The 23,091-nt window shown below is 35.7% G+C and overlaps 1 protein-coding gene across 1 annotated transcript in view; it reads left to right on the top strand.

Moving 5' to 3' along the window:
* LOC107688266 (thrombospondin type-1 domain-containing protein 7A-like) overlaps positions 1-22,683 on the top strand; it is a 92,795-nt gene extending 70,112 nt beyond the window's left edge. Inside the window, exons 14-28 of the mRNA XM_016485889.1 lie at positions 3,749-3,927; positions 6,179-6,184; positions 6,452-6,585; positions 6,658-6,811; positions 8,157-8,298; positions 10,232-10,347; positions 11,734-11,851; positions 13,714-13,859; positions 14,727-14,832; positions 15,689-15,862; positions 17,092-17,172; positions 17,793-17,875; positions 18,930-19,143; positions 20,167-20,254; positions 22,169-22,683. Of these exons, the coding sequence (XP_016341375.1) occupies positions 3,749-3,927; positions 6,179-6,184; positions 6,452-6,585; positions 6,658-6,811; positions 8,157-8,298; positions 10,232-10,347; positions 11,734-11,851; positions 13,714-13,859; positions 14,727-14,832; positions 15,689-15,862; positions 17,092-17,172; positions 17,793-17,875; positions 18,930-19,143; positions 20,167-20,254; positions 22,169-22,256 (1,829 nt within the window). The 3' untranslated portion in view covers positions 22,257-22,683. The remainder of the gene's footprint in view (positions 1-3,748; positions 3,928-6,178; positions 6,185-6,451; positions 6,586-6,657; positions 6,812-8,156; positions 8,299-10,231; positions 10,348-11,733; positions 11,852-13,713; positions 13,860-14,726; positions 14,833-15,688; positions 15,863-17,091; positions 17,173-17,792; positions 17,876-18,929; positions 19,144-20,166; positions 20,255-22,168) is intronic.
* Positions 22,684-23,091: the final 408 nt, after the last annotated feature.

Below are 23,091 nucleotides of genomic sequence, written 5' to 3'. Positions count from 1 at the left end.
TCTTGAGCCAAATGAGTAGGAAGTACACATGGCTTGAGCAAACAGCAGTAATAAAATTCAGCATTAGCTGCTAAAGCATATCACATTCTCTGACCCCGCAGCCAACTCTCCACACAAATACTGCAGCTCCAAACATACCTATTTATACCAATTGCTTTTACACTTTTTATGCACCTCATAATGTTCTCTGCGAGGTACAAGCTTGCTTTTCATTTTTAATCAAGATTTAAACCACTTCAAAGTGGCATGTTTAATCAGTAAGTCTGTTTGTATCATTACCCTGCAGGAATATCCAGCTACATTTGATGATAGTTTGTTTTGCGTGGTTTCTGGATGCTTATTTATGGTCATTAGCTGGTACAAGATATTAGTTTGACTAGCTGGTGGGACCTACTTGTTTAAAGCTGCTAGGATCCTGGGTCAGCAAGGTTATAATGTTACAAAATAAAATTTTGAGCAGCTTGACCACTTTATTTGACCTGTTTTGTCCAGAAAGATCTCAGTAAGGGTTTTTGCGATATTTATCATCTGCAATAATATCGTAATTGTTGTTTTAATGATGTGCGAGCTGATGTTATCAAGTAGCCTGTGTCACTGACTTTGCAAAACAACAACAAAAACACGTTTTAAAAGCCTAAAAGCAATCACTGCATGATGAAGCCTATTACAATGCAGTTAGAATGACCCTATAATTATGAAAGAATTATGGGGTTTTGTTTTTTGTATTTATATGGTAACGTAAGATCACACAAGCAACAATGTCATTTTCCTAAATATTAGCAGGTGAGCTTCTAATTGAATCAGTGGTTTTGAATGAATCGTTTGAGTAAATGATTCAATGAATCACTCATTAAGACGGGGACTTGCTGTCACCTACTGGCAGTTTTAGTGTCATATTTATCCTTGACAGGCCTAAACCAGCAAAGGCATAGAATTTAGTAGGGACGCTTGGGACATGTCCCTACCAATAACCAGTGACTACTAAATTGTCCCAAGCAATAATTTTGATCAAAAAATTTAATATATGTGTAACCACTGTTGTTGTAATTTTGGCTGCATCTGAAATAGATCATACCATTGATATTACCTGAGAAGTTAAAGAAATACGCTAGGAAACTGCATGCTTTCGAGGGCGCACATTTAATAGCCTACATGAGCGGAGTAAGAACATATAAGGTAGCCGAAGTGTTTAAAACATATGTGCACAGTTCAGTTAGCTAAATGATTACCCTTTTAACTTTGTTGTTATGCTGTTTTGTGTTCATCTGCTTCTCTCATTTGCTCTTTTTACATTGACTATTTATTACAGTACTGATCAATTAAATATTCACCTAATGAGATGACTAGATGCTTTCAACTGATGAAAAACGCGGATCGTGAAACATTTGATTTCGATCGGGACTTCGGAGCGGGTTCGTGAATCTTTTGATTCAGATCAGGACTTCGGAGTGCGAATCATTTGATTTCGATCGGGACTTCGGAGCGGTTTCACGAATTTTTTATTCAGATCGGGACTTCGGAGCCCGGATCGTGAATCGTTTGATTTCGATCGGGACTTCGGAGCGGGTTCGTGAATCTTTTGATTCAGATCGGGACTTCGGAGCGCGGATCGTGAATCATTTGATTTCGATCGGGACTTCGGAGCGGGTTCGTGAATCTTTTGATTCAGATCGGGACTTCGGAGCGCGGATCGTGAATCATTTGATTTCGATCGGGACTTCGGAGCGGGTTCGTGAATCTTTTGATTCAGATCGGGACTTCGGAGCGCGGATCGTGAATCATTTGATTTCGATCGGGACTTCGGAGCGGGTTCGTGAATCTTTTGATTCAGATCGGGACTTCGGAGCGCGGATCGTGAATCATTTGATTTCGATCGGGACTTCGGAGCGGGTTCGTGAATCTTTTGATTCAGATCGGGACTTCGGAGCGCGGATCGTGAATCATTTGATTTCGATCGGGACTTCGGAGCGGGTTCGTGAATCTTTTGATTCAGATCGGGACTTCGGAGCGCGGATCGTGAATCATTTGATTTCGATCGGGACTTCGGAGCGGGTTCGTGAATCTTTTGATTCAGATCGGGACTTCGGAGCGCGGATCGTGAATCATTTGATTTCGATCGGGACTTCGGAGCGGGTTCGTGAATCTTTTGATTCAGATCGGGACTTCGGAGCGCGGATCGTGAATCATTTGATTTCGATCGGGACTTCGGAGCGGGTTCGTGAATCTTTTGATTCAGATCGGGACTTCGGAGCGCGGATCGTGAATCATTTGATTTCGATCGGGACTTCGGAGCGGGTTCGTGAATCTTTTGATTCAGATCGGGACTTCGGAGCGCGGATCGTGAATCATTTGATTTCGATCGGGACTTCGGAGCGGGTTCGTGAATCTTTTGATTCAGATCGGGACTTCGGAGCGCGGATCGTGAATCATTTGATTTCGATCGGGACTTCGGAGCGGGTTCGTGAATCTTTTGATTCAGATCGGGACTTCGGAGCGCGGATCGTGAATCATTTGATTTCGATCGGGACTTCGGAGCGGGTTCGTGAATCTTTTGATTCAGATCGGGACTTCGGAGCGCGGATCGTGAATCATTTGATTTCGATCGGGACTTCGGAGCGGGTTCGTGAATCTTTTGATTCAGATCGGGACTTCGGAGCGCGGATCGTGAATCATTTGATTTCGATCGGGACTTCGGAGCGGGTTCGTGAATCTTTTGATTCAGATCGGGACTTCGGAGCGCGGATCGTGAATCATTTGATTTCGATCGGGACTTCGGAGCGGGTTCGTGAATCTTTTGATTCAGATCGGGACTTCGGAGCGCGGATCGTGAATCATTTGATTTCGATCGGGACTTCGGAGCGGGTTCGTGAATCTTTTGATTCAGATCGGGACTTCGGAGCGCGGATCGTGAATCATTTGATTTCGATCGGGACTTCGGAGCGGGTTCGTGAATCTTTTGATTCAGATCGGGACTTCGGAGCGCGGATCGTGAATCATTTGATTTCGATCGGGACTTCGGAGCGGGTTCGTGAATCTTTTGATTCAGATCGGGACTTCGGAGCGCGGATCGTGAATCATTTGATTTCGATCGGGACTTCGGAGCGGGTTCGTGAATCTTTTGATTCAGATCGGGACTTCGGAGCGCGGATCGTGAATCATTTGATTTCGATCGGGACTTCGGAGCGGGTTCGTGAATCTTTTGATTCAGATCGGGACTTCGGAGCGCGGATCGTGAATCATTTGATTTCGATCGGGACTTCGGAGCGGGTTCGTGAATCTTTTGATTCAGATCGGGACTTCGGAGCGCGGATCGTGAATCATTTGATTTCGATCGGGACTTCGGAGCGGGTTCGTGAATCTTTTGATTCAGATTGGGACTTAGGAGCGCATAATGCAAATCTTTTTTTCTGGTTTAGAGCCAGATTTCTGTTCACATGTCCTCAAATCCAGCAACTATCCTACTAAATTGTCCCTATCAATAATTTTGATCAAACAGTCTGCCACCATGTCCCCACCAATGCCAAAATCATACCTACACCCTTGCACTTAGGAAAATATCATTTAATTATTGTCATCAAAAATAAAGATAAAATCCCAATAAAAATCAAGATATAATTTTTTTTTGTCAATATCGCACACCCCTAGGCTTAACTGCAGACAGGAGAGACCATCTGACTGACATGTAAAATGACCAGCCACAGTTTGTTTAGTGTTTATGTTCCCTTTTTCACATATATACTGTTTTTAGGGTATATCGAGGAGGCCTGCATCGTCCCCTGCCCGTCTGATTGTAAACTCAGCGAATGGTCCAACTGGTCGCGCTGCAGTAAATCTTGTGGCAGCGGGGTCAAAGTTCGCTCAAAATGGCTCAGAGAAAAGCCTTACAATGGAGGAAGACCCTGCCCAAAACTGGACCACCTTAACCAGGTAAACACCACACTTCCATATGCATGTAGAAATTAATTTTAAAGATGTTAAATGACATTTTTTTTTATTTAGATATGTGACCCTGGACCACAAAACCAGTCTTAAGTCGCTGGGGTATATTTGTAGCAATAGCCAAAAATACATTTTATGGGTCAAAATTATTTATTTTTCTTTTATGTCAAAAATCATTAGGGCATTAAGTAAAGATCATGTTCCTTGAAGATATTTTGTAAATTTCCCACTGTATATATATCAAAACTTAATTTTTGATTAGTAATATGCATAGCTAAGAACTTCATTTGGACAACTTTAAAGGCGATTTTCTCAATATTTTGATTTTTTTTGCACCCTCAGATTCCAAATTTTCAAATATTTGTTTCTCGACCAAATATTGTCCTATCCTATCCTAGCTTATTTATTCAGCTTTCAGATGATGTATAAATAAATGACTTATTGTGGTCCAGGGTCACATATAGTCCATGGAGGTGCAGGGGTTTCAAATAATAAATTTGCTTAATAAAATCATTAAAACAAAGTTTTAAAGGTATTAGATGTTAATGTACATTGTTTTATATCTTATACATTGAGTACCTGCTTTTTCTGTTCCAACACCTAGTGATCTGCCTACATAGACCGCATACTAACTGAAATGAAACCTACAATACAGATTCACATTACAATTACAGTTTTAGGGTGTAATCACACCTGTCTTGCTTGGTTCGATTGAATCAAACTCAAGTTTGTTTCCCCTTTTGGTGAGGTGTGAATAAACAACCATACCGAGACCCAACTGAAGAGGTGGTCTCGGTCCGCTTCCAAACAAACTCTGGTAGTGTTGAATGGATGACCTTAAGAAACACATGTTGTTTTGTTTACAATTTCTGGTTCACTTGCAAAAAGGGCAGTGTGAAAGTGAACCGCACCAAACAAAACAAACAAAAAAAATCAACATTGTTTTTGGTCCAGACCAAAGCAAGTGAACTAGTGGACTTTCCTGGTGTGAATACACCCTTATACAATACAGATTTTAGTGTAGTATATTTGCTAAAAAAGCATATTCTAATGAGCATAAATATACCAGTGTTATTATAGTTAACTAAAACTAAAACCATTAAAAAAATGTTACTTGAAATATAGTAAAAGTAATAAAGTACTGAAATAACTAAAAATTAAATAAACTAAAACTAATAAATAAAAAATAACAAAAACTAATAAAAATGGCAAAAACAAAATGACTAAAACTAAAAGTAATTAAAGACAAAACATTTAAAAATGCAATCTAATTGAAAATATGAACAAAATCTTTAATAGTAGAGTATATCATTGACACTCAAATAACTCTGTTGTTGATGTAATGAACATAGCAGTCGTCATTTACTCCCGACATCTGAGCCGCTGAAGACGCAGTGGAGTATGTTTGTTTTTGGAGGGAATGCGCCCCCATTTATCTTTCCTCTTCCCCCGTTTTGGATGGGTGTAGTTTGAATAGAGTGTATTGTAATGCACTGTGGGATTGCCAAAGGATACATGAAGTGCTACCTTAAAATTTGTCCAAAAGAAGGTATCAGCAGGCAAGCATGCTGATTTGACATTGCTTAAGGCATAGGAGCACACCTGTGATATCTTAAAATATTGTCTACATAGGCAGTTCACTAGGCTTTGGAACAAAGTCAAGTTCAAAGTTTCCCTCAATTTCTGGAACCGTTGGCTCTGATTATTCAGTGAAAATCACATGCTTAAGATCCAAAAATAGGTTCACAAGTGAATCTTAAATTATTCAGAAATACTTGTCTTTTCATCTCTCTTTTTTTTTTTTTTACAGAGATTTACTAGAAATAAACGACACCACATTAAAGTGTTTCTGAGATCTTTGCTCCTGACAAATATGTATTCTTGGTATTGGTTTAATTTCAGTGCTTTCCTTTTTATTAATTAAGAGATTATTATTAGGGTGGTTTGAGGTCATGTCGTTTTACATTTAACAAATTTGAACATGTCTAGAGAAAGTAATTACACAGCCTTCTGTACTGTCAATGAGAAATCAAAATTTTACCTATTTATTTTCGTTATAGATATCTCTGGTCTTGTAAACTGTATTTCATGTTGAGTTTAAGCAATGCCGTTTCTTAAAAAGAAACAACAAGAAGTGCATTTTTAACTGAACATGATGTTTTATAGTGCTTTGGTCTCTAGACGCAGATGTTCTAATGACATTTTTCTCTAACTCTCCAATAACGCTGCTTGGCCACAGGCACAGGTATGTCTTTCTTTTTTTACATTTCTCATTCCAAAGTTGATTTAAATTTTAAAAGTAGCCTCCCTTCCAAAAATGGTGTGTCCCACATTAAAGATATGGCACACTGGCAACTGGTGCACTTGAATCAATAATATTTTTTATTATTTATTTATTTATTTATTTATTTTTGAAAATCTGTTGAATGAATATCCTGATTGATTGATTTAACTTTAATTGATTTGCTTTGTGTGTGATTGTATATGTGTGGTGGATGATCTGGTGTTGCAGATGTATGAGGTGGTCCCGTGCGTCAGTGACTGCAGTCAGTATATCTGGGTAGCTGAACCCTGGAGTGTGTGGAAGGTCAGTAACGTGGATCTAAAGGAGAACTGTGGCGAGGGCATTCAGACTAGAAGAGTCAGGTGAGTGTCTTTCCTTATATTTACTGTACTGTTACTGACATTATACTGTGCTCAGCTTTGATGGTCCTGCAGGTGTATGTTGAACACAGTGGACGGTCCTTCTGATGCGGTGGAGGACTATCTGTGTGATCCAGAGGAGATGCCGCAGGGCACGAGGGAGAGCCGCTTGCCCTGTCCCGAGGACTGTGTGCTGTCCGACTGGAGCCCCTGGACCCCATGTGACCTGGTCAGGATTATTGCTAATCCTTTTAAACCCTGTTCACACTAGGGTCGCATCTCCGCATTAATTACATTTTTGTAATATTTCACTTCTTCTTTGAAAAGACCCTAGTAATGTCACATTTCAGAGGAGATCTCAGCAGTGTCTCAGTGCATCAGATTTGCCAAGAGAACAAAGTCTGCAATCAAAAGATCTCAATATAAACTCAAACATTTCTCAGAACAAACAACTTAGCTACTATCCACTATATATATATATATATATATATATATATATTTATTTTTTTAGCATTACGTGCAATATTTTGAATTGGCGTTTATTTTTATATTTTCAAAACTCACATTTTTGTTTAGGTTTTAGTATTTGTGTTATGTGCTTTTGTCGTTTTTATTAGTTTTTTAGTTTTATATTTGTTTATATTTATTTTTATTTCAGTTTTAGTTTTAACAATTATAGTACTTCAACTTGCAACAGTTTATTTCTGTTAGTTGTGAAGGCAACATTTCTAATTTTCGTTTGTTTTTTCAGTTTAAGTTTTCCATCTGATATTTTTTTTCCACTTCAGCTTCACAAACCTAAAATTATTTTTAGTCATTTAGTAATTTAGTTATTTGCTTTTGTCCTTTTAATTGTTTTTTTATCGTTCTATTTAGATTTAATTTATTTATTTCAGTTTTAGTAGTTTTGTGGGGGAAGAGATATTTTAAGTTAGTTAATGTAACATTTATCTTTTTTTTTTTTCAGCTTTATTTCAATCCAAAAAATATTTTTAATAATGTTAATAATTTTATATGCTTTTGTCATTTTCATGAGTATTTTTTATCTTTAATAAATTTATTTTATTTCATTTATTTATTATATTAATTTATATCTTTAGTTATAATTTTAGCTTTAATCATTTTAATACATAAAGATATTTATTTCATCTAGTTGCCAAGGTGACATTCTTTAAGTTTTTTAAGTTAATGTTTTTAATCTAATATTTATATTTTATTCCAGCTTTATTTAAATCCCCAAAACAATAGCAACACTAATTATCAATAACAACACTGATTTTTTTTTAATTATTATTTTTTTTATCCTAAGCATCTGAGACATCTAAGAAATCCCTTAAAACCCTTGAGCAGTCTGAGCAATAACATTTTTGGCTTATGCTAACAGGGACATAATTTTATCCTGGGCTTATATGATTTCAGTTAGAGCTAACTTACATTGAGGCATAAATAGTGGCATAAAAGATGAGAGCAGGTCACTTGTTAGACACTAAATGAGCAGCTTGAGGAGAAATATGAGAGAATTATGAGCTCACTAACGTGAATGAACAGCAGTCTGTTTTATTGGCCTCTTAAAGCCGTGTTCTGGAAGAGGAGATCGGGAGAGGACGGCGTTTGCGCTGCGTCTGCCTAAAGAGGGAGAGGACTGTCCGGTTAGCATGCAGACCGAGCCCTTCCTCCTGAACCGCAACTGCTTTCACTACAGTTACAACATCACTGGTGAGTAGACCAAAACTGCACAGTGTTCCCCCAAACAGGTTTCCTAACTATGGTTGCTTGATTTGAGGAAAAAAATCAAATTTAATGCAAATAAATTAAAAAATAAGTAAATACGTAAAAAAAATAAAAACTTTATAACAATATGGCTATAAAATAATAATAATAATTTAAAATGTGGTTATTATTATTATTTTTAGTTTATAAAATCAGCACACATGGCCAATAATAATAATAATAATTATTATTATTATTATTTAAAATGTGGTTAGTATTATTATTTGTTTAAAAAAGCAGCACACATGGCCAATAATAATAATAATAATAATTATTATTTTTATTATTTAAAATGTGGTTGTTATTATTATTTGTTGTTAAAAAACAGCACACATGCCAAATAATAATAATAATAATAATTTAAAATGTGGTTATTATTATTTTTAGTTTTAAAAAGCAGCACACATGGCCATTAATAATAATAATTATTATTATCATTACTGCTATTGTTGTTATTGTTATTATTATTGTTGTTGTTATTGGCCAAATTGTGCAGCACTAAAAACAAGAGTGTTTAAAATATATATATATTATTAATTATCTTTATTATTGGCCATATGCAACTTTACAAACAAGGCCTTTTTAAACAAAACAAAATTAATCTAATTTAAAAAATGTATTATAATAATAATAATTATTATTATTATTACTACTACTGCTAACTAAAATATATACATTTCTAAATAAAAACAAAACAAGAAATATTAGTATTGTAATATTTCACTGTAAAATAAAAAATCAGGTATTTAAGAAAAATCACAATTATAATAGTTTTATATTTGGCATTACATTAAAATGATAAAACAGTCATATTTATGGGTGTCTTAATTTCCCAAATGGTTTGCCAAACTGTATCCTCTCTAAAGTTAATGTGACATTAATGATCCAAATCAATAAATAAAACGTCTCAGGTTACTTATGTAACCATGTGCCTCAGCAGCAGCGGGTCCTGAATCGCGGGAAGCAGACGGCTGCCCCTCTTTCTTCGAAAAGAGAGACAAGCGAGAGCGGAGCTTTTTCCCTTGGAAAAAACGCTTGCAGTGCACGCCGATTGCCCCCTCGGAGGCATCGCGTGCGTGCTCTTCGCCCAAACAAATAACGCATAGATCGTGTGTGTCATCAGATGTTAAACAACGTCAACACGGATGCACACATCCTTAAACGCTTTGCTAGTGCTCGCCATAATGAGATGAATAGAGATCGCTCTTACCACAGAAATGCACGCTTCAAACAAAACAGTCAATGAAGACGAAGAAGTGAATGATGTGTGCTCCCGGCGCCTATTTATACTATAGTCGCACCGGTAGTGACGTCATGGCTGTCGCCAGCCAACGAGTTGGTGTTTTTTCAATGTATGCTTCAGACATGGGTCACGACGAGGCGTTCCCCATAGCGACCCCTAGAAGACGCAGTTCGAAGTTCCCATGAAAGGGAATCAATATTTTTACCTCAAAACATCCTGTTTCTCTCTAAAAATACACCACGGTACTGCAGTAAAATTGGTTGTGAATGCCGTTTCTTGTTGACTTGAACACTTTTGTCCTGCTCTTTGGCTGCCTGTTGTTTTTTAGTTCTTCTAGTCTGGGCATTATCCACACAGCACTTCCTTTTCTCTTACTTGTTTTGAGTTACCGTTCACATGAATGAGTCATTCAAGAGTTTAGATCATTACTGGAGCTGCTTCCTCCATCTGTTCAGACTTCATTCACGATTCCCCTCCAAGAGTGTCAAAGTGAAACGCAGCGGTGGCGTCGGTTTATGGAGCTGAGACGGTGTCCTCAAACCATCCACTCATGAGGACGCAAGCAACCTCTGACCTAGCCGTGTAGTTTAATGAGAACTCGCAGGGTGAAATCTGTGTGTGTGTGTGTTCACTTAGACTGGAGCACGTGCCAATTAAGTGCCAGCGCTGTGTGTGGAATCGGTCTCAAGACGAGGATGCTGGACTGCGTTAGAAGTGACGGCAAATCTGTTGACCTCAAGTACTGCGAGGAGGTTTGTGCATTTATTCACAGACACTGCCTCTTGTGAATATTATTATTTTCTTCTCAGTAGTAGTAGCTAGAGTTGCTTTTCCAGTACCAACAAAAGAATAGTGTTAAAGTTTTAGGAAAGTGTGGGTTTTTACACTTTGATTCTGTGTTAATGAAAAGCTTCATGACTCTTATAACCCTCAGTGTCTGCTTTATTTTATGTTGTTACACAAAAATCTGTGCAATGTTACAATATTACAGTGATGTCATCACCGTTGGTTACATTTTGATTAGTGAACATTCTGTCATTGTAAATCACCGAGAGATTTTCTTGAATATATAGTTTACAAAGTTACAGCTACTGAAATGATCTAAATAACGTTTGAATGGAATCTGTTCTCAAGAAGAATGAAAATGTTTTTGAAGTTTTAATATAGAAAAATATACTACATTGTCTATATAAAACTATATAATACCATTCGAAGGTTTTGGTTCAGGAAGATTGTTTTCATGTTTTTGAAAGAAGTCTCTTTTGCTCACAAGACAGTGTTTATTTGATCACAACAAGTACAGTAAAAAAAAACTGTAATATTGTGAATTATCACTGCAATTTCAATTAACTTGTTTTCTAATTTTATATATTTTAAAATGTAATTTATTTCTGTGATGCAAAGCTAAGTTTCCAGCATCATTACTCCAGTGTTCAGTGTCACATGATCCTTCAGAAATCATTCTAATATGCTGATTTGCACAATTTGAAAACAGTTGTGCTTAATATTTTAGTGGAAACTGTGGTCATTTTTTTCTGGATTCTTTGATGAATAGAATGTTCAAAAGATCAGCATTTATGTGAAATAGAATTTTTTTTGTAACTTAAACTGTCACTTTTGATCAATTTAATGCATCCTTGATTAATAAAACTTTCAATTTATATTAAAAAATTAAATCTTACTAACCCCAAACTTTTAAACAGTATATTCCTCAAAAATATGCATTATAGCAAACACCACTAAAACATAAAAAAGAAAGAAAAATGTAATAAAATGTTTAAGTCTCTAAATCTGCTGTTATGATGTTATATCTACTAATATGATGTTGAGATCGAGTGGAAAAGAAACAAGGTTATTTTGTGCCATTTTAAACTGTAGGTTAATGTGAAAAGAGATGGCAAAAGATCAGTCAAAATCCGACAGCTCTGGTCACTTTAATTGGACCCTATGGGCAATAAATCTTAAAAGTGTTAATGCATGGCATATTAACCCTGTAACCCAGTTTTCAACCAGCCCACTTTATATCAGGGTTACAATTAGTCTAGTGTAGAACACAACTACCCCTAGTTCTAAAAAAAAAAATAATAATAATAATAATAATAATAATTTTTTTCATGAATGCTTATTTCATTCCGCAGCTGCGCTTAGAGAAGAAATGGCAGATGAATGCTTCCTGTACGGTGGAGTGTCCAGTCAACTGTCAGCTCTCTGATTGGTCAGCATGGTCAGACTGCTCACAGACCTGTGGCCTTGAAGGTAAAGCCAAAAAAATGAACAAATATATGACTTCTTACTGCTGTATTAAATGTATTTGTAATTGTCAGATACACACATTCAAAAGGTTGGGGACTGTTAGATTTTTTTAAGGCTGCTTTTATTTGATCAAAATACATAAAAACCAGTAATATTGTGAAATAATATTGATTTTTACAATAACCGTATTCTATGTTAATACATGTTAACATTCCTGTGATGCAAAGCTGAATTTTCAGTCTTCAGTGTCACATGATCCTTCAGAAATCATTCTAATATACTGATTTGCCGCTCAAGACACTTGTATTATTATTATCAATGTTCAAAACAGTTGTGCTGCTTCATATTTTTGTGGAAACCATGATACATTGTTTTTTTTTTTTTTCAGGATTGTTAATGAACAGAAAGTTTATTTGGAATATAAATCTTTTGTAATATTATAAATATCTTTACTCTGACTTTTGATTAATTTAATGCATCCTAGCTGAATAAAATGATTAATTTCTTTAAAAAATCATCTTATCATCTCAGCCCAATAAATTGCACACAAAATTGGAAAACACATCAAAATAGCAAGCTGAAAATCTAATTTTCTGACTGAAGTGCAACTTTAAAGTAAAGAAAAACAAAGCAAAACATTGGTCTTAGTGTCGCTGGTGCCATGCTCACCTGTTTGACATTAGCTAAGTATGTAGGCTGTAAAATTGAGCATGCAGAAAAAAGGCAGCATAGGAGAATGGAGCTTCGGAAACACATGATGAAATGGTGGACTTTGAGAAGGTACTGTTCGACGAAAACAGATGGAAGCAGCACTAGATAGAAACTGACAGTCTGCCTGCCAAACACTTCCAAGATAAGGCAGAAAAAGCAGAGCGAGACAGAAGGCGGTGCATTGTGTGCAGTTTTATGCTAAACACATGTGGAATAAGCTAGAGTTATCTGAGACTGCCGTGCCTTGAGCTAGACACTGAAAGATGAGTGTGTGGAGATTGTGTGTGTGTGTGTGTGTGTGTGTGTGTGTGTGTGTATGCAAGCAGAGCACCAAATCTGTCAAAAACAAGATCAGGTCATATTTCACTCTGAAAAATCTAAACTTTTGTGACTTTATTTTTCACTTTCGTAATGTTCACTATCATTCAAAAGTTTGGGGTCTGCAAGTTTTTTTTATTATTTTTTGTTTTAGAAAGAAATTAATAATTTTATTCAGCAAGGATGCAATACATTTATCAAAAGTGACAGTGATGGCATTAATAATGTTACAAAAGATTTATATTTCAAATAAATGCTGTTCTTTTGAACTTTCAATTCATCCAAGAACCTTGAAAAAAGTATCATGGATTCCACAAAGAATATGAAGCAGCACAACTTGTTTTCAACATTGATAATAAAAGGAAATGTTTCTTGAGCAGCAAATCAGCATATTTGAATTATTTCTGAAGAATCATGTGACACTGAAGACTGGAGTAATGATGCTGAAAATTCAGCTTTGCATGACAAGAATAAATTACATTTTAAAATATATTCAAATAGTAAACTGTTATTTTAAATTGTAATAATTATTTCAAAATATTGCTATTTTTTACTGTATTTTTGATGAAAGAGCCTTCTTTTAAAAACATCTTTAAAAAATCATATTGACCCCAAACCTTTGCATGGTAGTGTGAAAAATCTCTTCTAAATGTATTGCAAAAAAAAAGATATAATATAATTGTGAAGTATTTATAACTACATAAAAAGTCATATTACCATATTTTTACTGTGGTACAGAACAAGATTTTTGAGGTCAGCTATTTCTTTAAATTGTGTTGCTCTCTGTGGAACTGAAGCTCAAACTCATTTCTCTGTCTTATGTCTCAATTCCTCAGGGAAGATGTGGCACAGACGGATGGTGGTTGAGGCGTCTCAGGGGGACGGCAGGCCGTGTCCGTCTCAGATGGAGCAGTGGAAGCCGTGTCCTGTGAGACCCTGTTACAGATGGCAGTACGGCCCATGGTCCGAGTGCCGTGTTGAGGTCTTTTTCAGTTCTTATAGATCAAACAGCTGAATGTAAATTCACAGATCCAAGGTCAGCAAATCTGAACTTAAGCACTTCAAGATGAAACTTCATCACAGAAATGCAGTCACGTTCAAAGAAAACATTCAAAGTTTGGTGAACTCGGACTCGAACTCGGTGAAGGTTCTAGGTCAAGTCCATATTTCACAATTCATGATTTTTTTTCTAAAAAAAGACAAATTGTCAATGTCAAACTATCCACACTAAAGTTCACAATAGTACATAGGTTTTGGGTCGGTAAGATTTGGTGTCACATGATCCTTCAGATATCATTCTAATATGCTGATTTGCTGCTCAACAAACATTTATTATTATTATCAATGTTAAAAACAGTTGTGCTGTTTATTATTGTAGTGGAAATGATACATTTTTTCAGGATTCTTTGAAGAATATAAGGTTCAAAAGATGAATATTTATGATAGAAATGAATATAATATTAAAATAATATTATTGTCTTAATGTCCTTTTTAAACAATATAATGCATCATTGCTCAATAAAAGTTTAATAAAAAAAATATATAATAACTTTTGAACAGTTGTGTACATCCCTAATCTATAATAAGTTTATCATCTAATCTTTTGCTTTTTGTTTTTTGTTGTTGTTTTTTTCTACTAATCTCCATTGTGACTCATGAAATTGAAAGGTTTTAGTGTTTATTGAACTGTATTGTACAACAGAACAATGGTTGGTGCTAAACACCTCAATCGCCCAACGGCACACGCTCTGAATGCGTTAACGACCCGCGCTGGAACTCCTCGCTCTTCCAACACCTTGTTTTCCAATCTCGCTGTCAACCTCGTCTTCTCTTCTATTATTCTCTCTGATCTTCCTCCGTCATTGTAGAGGAAGAGCTCTGTGCTGGATTGGAGCAGGCCGTCGATGGAGATAAGAATATTGTTCTGGAGGAGACCTGCACCTTACCCTGCCCTGGTAACAGACTGTTATCGGGACATACAGCAAAAAAATACTAATTAAAAAACCCCAGCAACCCAAGAATGACAACACTATAGATTTGTTGGTTTTATTCTGAATATAAAGTCTATATAATATTGAACGAATACACTACCAGTCAATATACACAGTACACACACATATATTATGTAAACAAAAACTTTTGGTTTGGATGCAATTAATCGAAATTAATCATTTGACAGCACTAATATATATATATATAGTATATATACGTATATAACATTATTTTTACTATATGCATTAGAAATTCTTGTAATGTTTTACTTTTTCCCCCCCATAAACCTGCAAACCCAGGCTTTTTTATTAATTAAATTCCTTTGTTATCGGTCAATTCCTTAATATTATTGACCCTGTGTGTCATTCAACTGTTTTATTTTTTTTATAAATATTTAGTTATACAACAATATTGCTGTTTGTCACCACTTTCAAGTTAGTTATATATGATTCTGTCACCCTATTTGAGTTTTTCATTGTTTTGTATCACAAATCTGTTTAATATTTGTTTAATATATAATCTGATAATTATTCTAAAATATATAATCTAAAATATTATTCCCTTAAATAGCTTCAATGTAATGCCCAGCTTCTTTTTTTTTTTTTCTATTGTAGATAACATTCTTAAAATGGTAGCTATGACTACATTTGAACTACTTCTTTCTACTTCTACTTCTTTTTGGCTACTTCATATTGCCAAATTATAAGTGAATTATTACATGTCAAATTAGAGTTTGACAGCTTCCCCAACGCTTCTGTTGTTGTTATGCTGAAGTGAGTTGGTTATCAGGCAGCTCAGCTCTCGTGTTGATCTGTTCAGGTGACTGTTACCTGATGGAGTGGTCCGACTGGAGCCCGTGTCAGAGTGTGTGTGTGAAGGGCCAGCGTTTGGACTTCACTCCGGTGCAGGTCCGTTCACGTGCGGTCATTGCGCAGGAGCCGGAGAACATCGCTCAGTGCCCCGATCAGGAGTGGCAGACCCGGCCCTGCAGCAGTGAGACACATGCTCCTCCTCTCTCATTGGCATAAAGACTCTGCTTTACTTTGATTTTATTCAACATGAAGAATTTTAAAAATGTAACATTTTATAACACACATTTGTTTTATAGTGGCATCATCTTCACAAAAACAAGTACACTTGGGCATACTTTTAAAAAGAGTACTTGTTATGGAAATAATATACTTTGTGATGTAATCTTTCAGGATACTTAATTGCATGTTAATTGTAATTACATGATTATAGTTTAAATGTAAGTTAAATACAATTATTTGAACATAAGAGGTTTTTTGATCCACTTAAGTAGGATCTAAGTATATCTCTGTATGTAATTTCATAATTACTTGAAGCATTTATGCAAAACTAAAATATACTTTAATGTCATTTCTACTGAAATTTGTATGTCATGTATTTAAATATATTTATAATTACACATTTATAATGATGTTGCAATTTAGTACATTGAAAATGTGAACTTTAAATGTAATATCAAAGAACAAGCTACAGTTAAAATTACAATCAAGTACTTTACATGTGCTTTGTACGTTAGTCAACACATCAAAATAAGTGTATTACTTTAAAGCACAACAAAACAATTAAAACATAAGAATTTAAAACACGTACTGTGTAATATGTACTGTGCATAAATGTGTTGAGAAATATAGTCATGAAAGTGTACCCTGTAAACGCCTTTTATTGCACTAATATTATATTTGCATGTACAGTTTTCAAAAATATACTTTTAAGATTTAAAGTGCACTAGGCCTATAAGTGCACATTCAATACAATTAAGCATACTTCTTTTTCACAAGGGCATGTATATATTTATGTGCATGTATTTAAGAATTTTACATGAAATGCAGTTGGATGTCTTCAGCTTGATTTGTTACAAATGCTCACCCAAAAATGAAAATTGTGTCGTCATTTTGTCGCAACCCACTTGTTGCAAACATGTTTTTTTCTTCCGTCAAATACAAAAGAAGATATTTTGAAGAATGTTGGCAACCAAACAGTTGACGGTAGCCATAGACTTTCATAGTATTTTTAAATACTATGGAAGTCAATGGCTACCGTCAACCATGCACTTGGTTCACATTTTGGTTCATTTGAATAGTTTTGGTACTTTTAAACAAGATTGTATGAAAACACCCTTATCGAGTCTCTCTACAGCTGCCTAAAAGTGTACGGCCGCAGAATGTATATTTACTCTATTGATTTCTATCTAGATGGGGAGTGTTATGAGTACCAGTGGATGGGCAATCCTCAGCTGATCTGGTGTCAGCGCTCGGATGGAATAAACGTCACAGGTGCTGTTCTACACCGCTTCACATCTGTTTCTTTACGTCACATGAATAAGCAGCCAATGAGGAATAACAGATACCAAAACAAACCATCAGAGCCCCTTTGCTAATGGGTCATTGATGCACAGTTTGTGTTTAATTTTTTAATCAATTTCAAGATTTCAGGTTAAAATGTTTATGCATGTACAGTATAAAGCAATGAGTACATCTTAGGTTCTGTTGGTATTTTTTATACGTTTTTTGCCACTTTTAAATGCCTTTTTGCCTTCTCGAGGTCATGTTTAATGGTCCTGTGGTGTGACAAATGAATTTTTGTAGCTTCTGAATAAATGAGCTCATGAAAGCTGCATGCATAATAATTTAAAAAACGAATTAGCAGAGTTCTCTTTTAAATACAGTGGTTTTAGATGGTGTATATTATCATGACGCACTACAGAACATAGTAGACTATGATACCAGCATCTGCACACAGTATGCAGTATATACTGTAATATGTATATTGTGCAAAAGATGCCATTTTTCTAGCACATATTGTATGTATGCACATTCCTGATTGACCTATTACTTTCTTCCAAGCCGAGTTGTCAAAAGCTTGAAAATGATCTCTACCCTCTTATTTCTTCCAGGTGGATGCCCTCCAGCTCTACTGCCAGGGACGGACCAGTCATGTGATCCACCTTGTGACAAACCACAGTCATTTTGCTCAGAGGCAAGACACAAGAGGATTGTGGGATTACTGCAGTTCTGAGCCTGAGAGTCTGTAACTGCAGACAGTGCTCCGGCTGCAATTATCATAATGAATGCAACAGAAAATCATGGTCATAAGCTGTACTTTTGTTTTTATTTTTGGATGCAATTGATCTATATTTCTGAAGCATGCTCAATTAGCTTTTTTATGTGTTTGCATTTTTAATCATTTTGAGAAAAGAATAAGTGCATACAAAGTCATAGCTGTACAAATACTTCTAGTCGATTTTTGAAGCGTGCATGCTTTTTGGGATAATTTTACCCACAATCCCCTTGCACAGTAACACAGAAATGTGTGAATGTTCTCTTTTCACTATGGATGGGTGATAACATTTATTTTCTTGGTCAATGTAGGCCAATCCAGAAGTTAACATCACACTGGTTCCTTCGACCAAAACCCAACATTATTTTTCCACTGGTTTTTGATTATTGCAGAAGGTTTATGAATCTTACACATTTTGTTCAAGTTGATCTTCAAAAATGAGCACAACTTTTATGAATTGTGAAGTCTAAATTAAATCAGCAGAAGTAAAAAGCTAAAGTTAGGCTATAAATGAACTACACCACAGTTGCACAACTTCACCGTCACCGCCATTAAGCTTCAACAACTCTTTCAGTGTTTACTTAAAATTACCATGTTGGAAAGTTTGCAAGAGCGTGGTTATGAATGCAGCAAGGCTGTAAAAGCAACTACTGAGTAGATGAGTTTTTCTGTTCAGTGTGATGACATTTAATGTCCCCGACAACCTCTGTAGTCATATTTAGCAACAAAAAAAAGACTTAAAAAATCCCAAGTGCCGTATTACTGATGTATTTCATGCCATAGAATAAAATGAGCTTGTGTTAACCACAGACCTTATTTCAGGTGCATTTAACCAAAAACCCATTGAAAAAACATTGACCTTTTAGAACTGAGAGTGCAGAAATGTCTTGGTTTTAGGACTGAATTGGGTCACAAGCTTTGAGAGGAAGCAGAAAGCATGATAGTATTTATGTGCCTTTGCTGCCCCCTGCAGGAGGGCGTATGTATGTGCGAGGAGGGCTATACCGAGGTGCTGACGGCCGAGGGGATGCTGGAGCAGTGTACGCCCATCCCTGTGCTCGAAATTCCCACTGCAGGGGACAAGAAAGCTGACGTGAAGACCAGCCGGGCCATCAACCCCACCCTGTCCACCACGGTACAGCCTGGCCGCGCCGGACGCACCTGGTACCTGCAACCCTTTGGACCTGGTAAATGTTTCATTAGTCCAGTTTCTCTTAAACATATATTTTATTTAATTATGCTGAAAGGTCTAAAAAGTTATATTACTCAGCAAATACTTTTCAAATATTTTTTTCTTTATTGAATGACAATTAAGTTTTTATTGAAGCTTGTTTTTGTCATGGAATAAAAAAAAATTAAAAAGGCAATTGCAACTTTTTATCTAAAAATTCAGAGTTTATATGTTGCAATTCTGTTGTTGTTGTTTTTTTGCTCTGAATTTCGAGTTTACATATTGCAATTCAGGGTTTTTTTTCCACCACAAAATAAAAAATAAGTACTATAGCAAGGAAAAAAAAGAAGAAGCCAGAATTGTAAGATAAAAAAAAACTCAGAATTGTCAGATAAAAAGTTGCAATAACCTTTTTTATTTTTTATCCCATGGATAAAATAACACTCAATCACTAGTTTAAAACTTGAAATTGCGATATATAAACTTGCAACTCAAAGAAATAAAAGTCAGAATTGCAAAATCTAAACTGAGAATTCTAACCATTTCGAGATGTAAACTCAGAATTATTAGTTTATAACTTTTTGCTAATTGCTTTATTAGCAGGTGTGAGATATAAACTCCCAGTTCTGAGAAAAAAAGTCAGAACTGCGAGATCAAATATTGCAATAATTTTGTTTTTTTTCTGTGGTGGGAAAAATAATTTCAAGTTGTAAACTCAGAGTTCAGGGGGAAAAATAACAATTGTGAAATGTTAACTCACAATTACTAGTTTAGAACCTTGTTAGTATAGGCTTGCGATTTGATGAAAAAAGTCAGAATTGCAAGATCTAAACTGAGTATTCTAAATGAAAAAAAAAATCCAGAATTGCCAGAACTCAGAGTTAGTTGTTTTAAATTGATCTTTTGTAGTATTTCAACTTTGGGAGCTATGAAAATAGCCCAGGAAGATGGCATGGCATTAAGACACCAACCAACTTAATATAGTTTTGCATTTTGCTTCTGTTTATTGGCCTATGCTAAATATTTTTCACCTCTTTAGATGGAAAGCTGAAGACGTGGGTGTACGGCGTGGCGGCAGGTGTTTTTGTCCTCCTGGTATTTATAGTGTCAATGATTTACCTCGCATGGTAAGAAAGAAGAAGCCAGAATTGTAAGATAAAAAAAAACTCAGAATTGTCAGATAAAAAGTTGCAATAACCTTTTTTATTTTTTATCCCATGGATAAAATAACACTCAATCACTAGTTTAAAACTTGAAATTGCGATATATAAACTTGCAACTCAAAGAAATAAAAGTCAGAATTGCAAAATCTAAACTGAGAATTCTAACCATTTCGAGATGTAAACTCAGAATTATTAGTTTATAACTTTTTGCTAATTGCTTTATTAGCAGGTGTGAGATATAAACTCCCAGTTCTGAGAAAAAAAGTCAGAACTGCGAGATCAAATATTGCAATAATTTTGTTTTTTTTCTGTGGTGGGAAAAATAATTTCAAGTTGTAAACTCAGAGTTCAGGGGGAAAAATAACAATTGTGAAATGTTAACTCACAATTACTAGTTTAGAACCTTGTTAGTATAGGCTTGCGATTTGATGAAAAAAGTCAGAATTGCAAGATCTAAACTGAGTATTCTAAATGAAAAAAAAAATCCAGAATTGCCAGAACTCAGAGTTAGTTGTTTTAAATTGATCTTTTGTAGTATTTCAACTTTGGGAGCTATGAAAATAGCCCAGGAAGATGGCATGGCATTAAGACACCAACCAACTTAATATAGTTTTGCATTTTGCTTCTGTTTATTGGCCTATGCTAAATATTTTTCACCTCTTTAGATGGAAAGCTGAAGACGTGGGTGTACGGCGTGGCGGCAGGTGTTTTTGTCCTCCTGGTATTTATAGTGTCAATGATTTACCTCGCATGGTAAGAAAGACAACCCTTTCCGTTCGCGCCATCATCACTCGTTTTATTTTCTCATTCACTCCATGCATTCGTTTGGTTCTGTTTTTCTTTAACTCGCACCCCACCCTCATCCATGCCTCCCTCGCCGTCATGAGCAGCAGTTACTGTGCCATCCGGCAGTCACTCGGGACGCCAGATTCTGCCAACGGTACGGTGGTATGGATGGGCCAAGATGCCCATGAGCTGACATACACCTGCCCTGAGTGCCAGCAGCCAAGTCAAGAGTCAAGAGCCAGTTAAAGGCTGGAGAAACAGGCTCCTGATGTCCTGACATCTCAGCCCCCTCTGCCTCGTGCCTCCACCTCAGTCTGTGCCTTACGTTCTGATGCTAAATGCATCGAGCTGCCCGGGTAGGCTGCTTATTTATGGTTTATTGGTTTATAAAAGGATTTTTAAAAATTGCTCTGTTGCAAATCCTAGTGAGCTTGCATTGGTTCCTACTGCCTACATACTGCCTTCTAAGAGTGGTTATTATTAGGTAGCTAAAACTAAAACCATTAAAAACAGTTACTCAAAAATAGTGTTCATTTCTGATTCATAAACAACATTTCTCACACTTTGTCCATCATTTAATTTAATTTTTTTACTGATATGCCGTAATGATTTTTGGGATTGCATTCTCTGTGATGGATACATGTGATTTTGCCTTAGAATTAGGCCCAAATGAGATGTTTCAGTAGGCAGCATTATCATTTCCTACATTTTGGAACAGACTTTGCATCTATTATGCCTGAAAATGTTGCCTGTGGGGGCAGCTCGCTAGGTTTTGGAGCAGCAACTTTTTTTTTATGATTATATGTTGCAATAATGCTGAAAACAAATTAGGCCAGTGCAGTCTTTAATGAAGTCCAACTGCTTTACACATCATTTTGCACCTATCAGGGCACCTATTATATTTCATCATAAGTCATAACTGAACTATTACTGATCATCCTGATTTTTCATCGTCTTGTTTTTTTTACACATTTCATGATTTCATTTTTGTATCATATGCCATAACATTTTCTCATAAGATAAACTACACACAGTCTGTGTTCACACTGCAAGGTTTTGAGAGTGACAACCGCATCATTCTTTTGTCCTCAGCAAAAAGCCAAAGAAACCTCAGCGAAGACAAAATAATAATCGCTTGAAACCCCTGACCCTGGCATACGACGGAGATGTGGACATGTAGCCCTTCTCGGAAAACTAACATCATGAAAAATATCATCAGCAAATGGTTGAATCTCATGAAAACATGTCCTGGTCGCATTATACCCCTAATTCAAAAGAAAAAATGAAGTAATGATATTTTGCATAAATGAAACAAAGCCTATTTTAGCACCTTTGTACATTATAAGATTATGAAAATGACATTATTGCATTATTTATGAAAATGAAGCACTTTCTTTTATACTGTAATGCATCTGAACAATTTACTTTCAGTGTTTTTGTAATTCTCAGTATTGTCAACGGTGATTCTCATTTTTTAAATTATTTTAAATCATAATAAATTAAAGACAATATAACAAATATCATGATGTATTAATACTTATTTAGTGAAATATAGTAAAATATGAGAGTTTTTACATTACAATAAGTTTTTGGGGTAAATGTGCTTAATTGTCATTAAAATATCACAATACAAATAGTCCTTAGGCTTCATTTTTTGTTTATGAAAAATGTAATTCCTTACCTTTTTACCATTTGATTTTGGGGTGAAGTATGATCCAGGAATGTTCTTGAGATTCAACCAAATACTCCTCCAAAAAAAAAAAAAAATGCCTAACCATCTCAAATACTGGACCCTAAATGCTTGAATCCAACATAGAGGAAGAAGAAACATCCAAGAGCCGCAAACAAAAACTTTCATACTTTATTTTTACTTCATGTTCTTGTTCTGGAAGAGCCTTTACACACATCTTCACGCTGTGAGATCATGCCTTTGTTTATATTCAGTTCCTTACAAGTATTTGTCAATTATGCAACTGCGGTCTACTATACGATGGGTCAGGACCTTATCGGAACAA

This window comes from Sinocyclocheilus anshuiensis, unplaced genomic scaffold (genome assembly GCF_001515605.1).
Source record: "Sinocyclocheilus anshuiensis isolate Anshui unplaced genomic scaffold, SAMN03320099.WGS_v1.1 scaffold1162, whole genome shotgun sequence".
Lineage (NCBI taxonomy): Eukaryota > Metazoa > Chordata > Actinopteri > Cypriniformes > Cyprinidae > Sinocyclocheilus > Sinocyclocheilus anshuiensis.
This window is presented reverse-complemented; position numbering and strand designations above follow the sequence as displayed.